A 6,000-nucleotide genomic window follows, 5' to 3' on the forward strand; every position below is an offset into this window, starting at 1 on the left:
CTGCAAACTCCTACTCACCTGCCAGGGCCCAAATCCAAAGGTATGTCTGGGCACTGGCTTCCCCAGCTTCCTGGCCAACAATCCCACAGCCTTCAGGGCACTCTGCCCACCACCCCGTGGGAAGGCTATGAATGGGAGGGAGGGTAGGGCTGCCGCTGTTTTTCCTGCAGGACTCCGATTTTGCAGAAGTCAGGAGTATATCATTAATACTTAGCTCAACAGCTGAAACAAAAAAACTGACAGCCAATAAATAAATGCCTGAATAGACGTGGGAAAAAACGAACTATAGGTGGGGCGCAGCGGCTCACACCTGCAGTCCTAGCACACTGGGAGGCTGAGGTGGGAGTATCACTTGAGCTCTGGAGTTCAAGGCTAGCCTGAGCAAGAGCGAGAGCCTGTCTCTACAAAAAAATAGGAAAATTAGCCAGGTGTGGTGGTGCATACCTATAGTCCTATTCGGGAGGCTGAGGCAGGAGGATCACTTGAGCCCAGGAGTGTGAGGCTGCAGTGAGCTATCACGGCGCCACTGCACTCCAGTCTGAGTGACAGAGTGAGACCCTGCCTCAAAAAATAAATAATTAATTAATTAAAAATAAATGAAATAACATTGCAACTAGAAATCAATTTCAGGGAAATACATGTTCCAACTCTCAGCGTCTCCGTTTATATCTGGATGATTTAGCACACACGTTTACATCCTGAACTGTAAAATGGGGACAATAATACCCACTGGCCACACTTACTGAGGATCAAGTGAGGTGCGGTTCTCCAAGTGCGCAGCACAGCAGTGGAATTCTGTCTTCCAAGTGCTGCCCCCAACCCCCGTAGAGCTGCATTCTACTATCAGAAGTTGGAGTCAACCATGGAAAACAAGGACATCAGTAATAGTCCAAGGAGTGGAGGGAACACTTGCATGGCTGAGCAAAAGAACGAAGGTAGAGACAGCAAATGAAGGCAGAAAGGTGGCAGGAGGGGACCCTGAAAGAAGGTATTTTAGCGCAAGAGCCTCCTCTGGCAGGAAAAGATTCAGCGACCTCAGCCAAAATCATGAAAGCCATTAACTTTGTCTTTCGCAAAGAAGTGAACATCCGAATGCCTGAGTTCTGGCCCCTACTCTGTTACCTTGAGCAAGTCATGACACCCAGAGCCCTTGGAGCCCTCCTCTCCGAGTAAGGGGGTTGAGGGCTCATTTCCAAAGGCACTACAGTCTCTTCCAGTACATTACCCTGCACCTTCTCCACTTAAAAAATCTGCGAGGCTTTCAGCTGGCTAGAAGGCACATAAAATTAAGATGAAGTCAGAATATTTGAAACGAGCTGACTCTCAAATTCCAAGATGCACAATTAATTAAGTCATTAGCTGATAGGCTTAACTCAAGAAACCTCTCAAGAGAATATGTAAATTAACTGCTTTCCAAGGAGTTAGATTTTAGAAGGCCCCTCAGGATCTCACTAACATCTCCCCTCCCCCACATTTGGCCTAAAACAACAAAAGGAAAGAAGGGGGGTTGGGGTTTTTATTTGTTTTGGGTTTTGTTTGTATTTAGGACTGGAGTAAATAGCGAGGATAAATGTGACAGTTCTGTGGACTGAAGCTTACTACATCGTTTTCTTTAGCTTGTATAGGACTCAGAGTAGAGGAAGGTTCGGAGTATCTCTATACAATGGATATTTTCTGAGCCTGCTGGGAAACGGGTGTAAATTGTAAGAATAGAGCAGGGAACAGAGGAAATTTCAGGTTGGGGGAGGAGCATCTTGCAGGATCCTACAAACAATAGGCACTGCTAACCCGCCTCCCAGTTTACAAGTAGCTTTAAAGACTTAGCTCAGCTTTAAAGGACCCCAAATTCTGGAGGCAGAAGCTAAAGAACCATCACAATTTACCAAGTGGATAATCAGTCCTGAAAAAAATGATCTACCATATCTAACCAGCATCTAAGAACCTTAGCAATTCCTACTCTTAAAAATAACTACCCTTCCCCACCAAAAAGAGGAATGGTGTGTCTGCAATCATAAAGTAAAGATAAAAGAGTAAAATCCCACAGGATTCTGACTCATTTTGCACTTCTCAGCAGAAGTCTAAGCATGTCATAGGAAAAGGTGACATGCTTTGAAAACCCAGGCCAACCACAGGTTGCAGTTCATGAATAGTACAGTACATTTCACAAGAACGCTATGGTTTAATTGCCCAGGGCTTACAAACATTTTGCAATTTACCATTACAGTTTCCAGTGGAAGCACCAGGATTTTAATTTGCATGATCAAACTGCCTAAACAGTAGCTTCAGCCTGAGCAGAATTTGTTAACATCTTCGTAAAAGCACCCCATTGTAGGGGGTACTTAAGTCTTTACAGAATGGTGTTTTGGTGTGACGCCTGCATTTAAGAAGCACATATTTTTTTCCTTTTTCAATCAACAAAACTATGTTCTCAGAACCCAGTAAGTCACAGGCACTGGAGATAGAAAAGTGAGTAAGATATTGACCCTGCCCTCCAGGCACTCACAGTCTAGCATTTCTTTTGTAAGCTCATTTTCTCTTAATTCTATATCTATTTATATATTCACTTATTAGCATTTATTTATTCTAGCATGGCTCAAACATTTTCATGCTGTAAATTATACTATTATTTCTTCTCTAAATGAGCACTTTGTTAACAATTATCTGAAAGCAACTATTTGGTGCTTAACTGTGCATGGACTGAATTAATCTAAATGCAAAATGTGTCCTAATGAACTCAAACAAACAACCATACCGTATTTACTGAGATCTATGACTCCGGGGCAATACCCTTCACTGGGTTATAACCAACAAAATCTGGGGGTGAGGGGACTTGCTCAGCACTGTCAGAAAAGAGGAACTGTGCTCATTCACCTGAAAAATGTCTTTACCTACTAGGCTGCGAAGTTTGATTTTTACATTTATAAGAATATAAAAAAATAAAGTACTGTGCCTGAAATCTGTTAAGACACAGATTTCCCCCATTACCTCCACTCTCCTCTTCAAGTTGAATATGGGAAAAGAATCTTTCAAACTGCTTTGTACAGAAAATACTGGAAATTACATTTCTACTAAGTTGATCTGAGATAGTTAACTATGGAGCATCCCAGCATCAGGCTTGAGACTGGTCCTGGCCAGGGACCTGGGGTCGAGTCTGACTTTGGCACCGACAAGGTATGTGCCACAGGTCAAGTCACTTCACCACTCTAGGCAGATAGGTGATTGCAAAATCCTATATTGTAAATACAAAAATGAAGGAAATGGTGGCTTTTATTTCAGTAAGAATAGAGAAAGTCAACTGTCAGGTTTGTGTCTTGATATATTTCCCCAAAGATGCAGTTTTTATAAACACTTGAATGATGGTTTTCTAATAGCAGAGAGAAGATCTTCCCTTTTAACCTTGTGTCTCCCTACACGGTTTGCACAAAGGAGAGTTCAGCCATGTCTTTTTCCTCTGAATTTTACTAAGGAATAATCCCGATGCCCACGTTTACCCCATACAAAGAATGGGAAAACGCAAGGGACATAACCTGTTTGGGACAAGCTTTATGTTCTTTCCAGCCTCATGACAAACTATTAGCTCTGTAAGAAGTACATACTTTGCTCCTGCATCTGCCCTTTGAATAACAAGTTTGAACTTCTGGGGCTCCACCCCAATTTTTAACTTCGCCAAAGAACACTTTGCTACAACTGACCCAACAGTGCTGGAATCTGCCAGGCAAGAGAAAGCAAATCTTCAGAAAATGCCCCTGCTAACCCTCCTCCCCAAAGTAACCCACAGTCCAACTTCCATTTCAGCCAGCCCACCGACCCTCCCCAGCCCCGAGCCCACACCCTACTAAGGGATGCAATGGGATGTTATCAAATGAATTTCCTTTCGGACTTAAAATTTACAGAGCTGGATCTAAGCAAGAAATAACAAGATGAGTGTCCTGCTTGATGAAATTAAAAAACAATGTCACCACAACTTTAAAATGTTCATTGGGTTTTCTGGAATTTCAGTGAAGGACCACATTCATCTGTATAGTTCAAAAATGCAAAAACAAACTTTTATATACAAAACATATAGTGCATAAATATACGTTGTATATATATGTACATACATTTTTTAAATACTGGTAAGAAGAGCAGATAAAAATCTTTAGCCAACCTTCCCTGGTTCTCTGTACAGTAATAATCATAATACCAATGGACACCTGAAAACAGAGTAACTGGGACTCTAGGATGTCTGGAAAGAAGAGGCACGAGACTCTATCTGCAGGGGAAAAGAATAGAAAGAGCTACATTTACTTAGCATCTACTATATGCCAAACAGTATGCTAAGCACTTGATACATATCAGTTCAGCTAAATCTCAGAAAATGCAAGAAGCAAGTCTTCTTTTCCTCGTTGTTCAGGTGATGAAACGGAGGACGAGAGGGATTGAATAACTTGGCCAAGATCACGCAGTCTGTTGGAAAGCTGGAGTTTGACCCAGCCTAACTTACTTCAAAGCCCAAGAGCTTAATCACCGTGCTAAAAACCATGCAGTGTTTATCATTCCCAAAGAAGAATTTCTTTCTAAAAAAAGGCATCTCCTCCCGTTTGACAAACAAAATATCTCAAAGTAAATCTAGACCTTTTTCCAACAATCTACACATCTGGCAATTCCAAATCTTTAAACTAAAGTTGCCCTTTTATGTGTGGATTAAGATGTTTGACTGCAATAACCCCCATCCATCCAATTCGGTCTACCTGCCTAACTACAGGTCCACCAAAATAAATCTACTCATTCCCCGGAGGTATTAAACCCTGAGCAGGTTAAAGCTTCATCCTCCACGGATTTAAGAACTGTTTTCCAGAAACTATGCCAAATCCATGGGTGGTTTTGGTCACTGGACATTTCAAAATCCATGACAGGACAGATTTAGCAAAATAAGTCCTATTGTTTTTAGCCCCAAACATATAAAACAAATATCCTGTAGTTCTACAAACCGAAACACTGCAAACAGAGTAAGCAAACATTTTGGCGGTTCTGAGTAAGGAAATGGTTGTTTTTCTCTCCTGGTCACACAACAAATGGTGAAGAGATAAACATCAGTAACATCAGCCTTTCCCCAAATCCAACATCCACCGAGTATTGTTTATTTACATCTACTTCTTTGAAGGACTCTTATTTAGCCTCTTCCACACCAACCTCTCAGCAGGTGTCCCACATTAAACTGTTGAATATCGTACCCGGTTGTTTAACAAGTATCTTTGATGTGATCTGCGGCTGGTTATTTTTTAATTAGGGATTGAAATCCAATACCTTGTGTATTTAACCCCCTAAGCACTAGAGCACGGGAAGGACGAGTCTGAGGAGTGGGGCTGCCCAGTGGGTGGGCGACAAGGGCGAAGTCGGTCCCAGAGGGACGGCTGCGGCTACGCTTCCCGCGCGTCCCCTCCCCAGGTAACTCACCAGGATGCCCATCACGTCCCTCCAGAGTCGGGAGAACGCCTCGGACGTGCCAGCGCCCGGCTCGGGCTCCGGCGCGGGCTCCGGCTCGGGCTCGGGCTCGGGCCCCGGGCCAGCTGCTCCCGCGTCCTCCATGGCCGCGTCCCGCGCGCCGGCCGTGCGTCCCGGTCCCCGCGGCGCCCTCGCCCCGCACAGCGCGCGGCCGGCCGGCCCTCGGCGCCGGGTCCCCGCCCGCCGCGTCACCGAGCCGCGCCCCCGCGCCGCATGCCCCGGCCGCCCGGCGGGGGCCCCTCGCACGCGCGCGCACCTCGGCCCTAGGTGGCCGCGGGCAGCGCCACTGACAACTCGAGAAACTTTCCCATCCCAACTCGGCTCGGCCACAGGGTAGCGGGAGGCAAAGTCCGCACCACCGAGTGGTACGGCGGGGCCTTCTCCCAGCCCAGAAGCAATTAAACCCGCTGCAAAGGCGTTTCTTCCTGTGACGGGGACCAGCTACCTAAGGCATGCCACCCTGCTCTTCCAGCAAGTCTGGGCAGGGCCCTGCAGGGTGCCCGCGGCGCCTCTGCA

At 45.4% G+C, this 6,000-nt stretch overlaps 1 protein-coding gene across 1 annotated transcript in view; it reads right to left on the reverse strand.

Annotated features, from left to right (window-relative positions):
* Nucleotides 1-5,606, reverse strand: part of SASH1 (SAM and SH3 domain containing 1) — a 170,657-nt gene extending 165,051 nt beyond the window's left edge. Inside the window, exon 1 of the mRNA XM_012655548.1 lies at nt 5,437-5,606. Coding sequence (XP_012511002.1) covers nt 5,437-5,568 — 132 coding nt within the window. The 5' untranslated portion in view covers nt 5,569-5,606. The remainder of the gene's footprint in view (nt 1-5,436) is intronic.
* Between the last annotated feature and the right edge of the window lie 394 nt (nt 5,607-6,000).

This window comes from Propithecus coquereli, unplaced genomic scaffold (genome assembly GCF_000956105.1).
Source record: "Propithecus coquereli isolate 6110/MARCELLA unplaced genomic scaffold, Pcoq_1.0 Scaffold48, whole genome shotgun sequence".
In the NCBI taxonomy this organism is placed as follows: domain Eukaryota; kingdom Metazoa; phylum Chordata; class Mammalia; order Primates; family Indriidae; genus Propithecus; species Propithecus coquereli.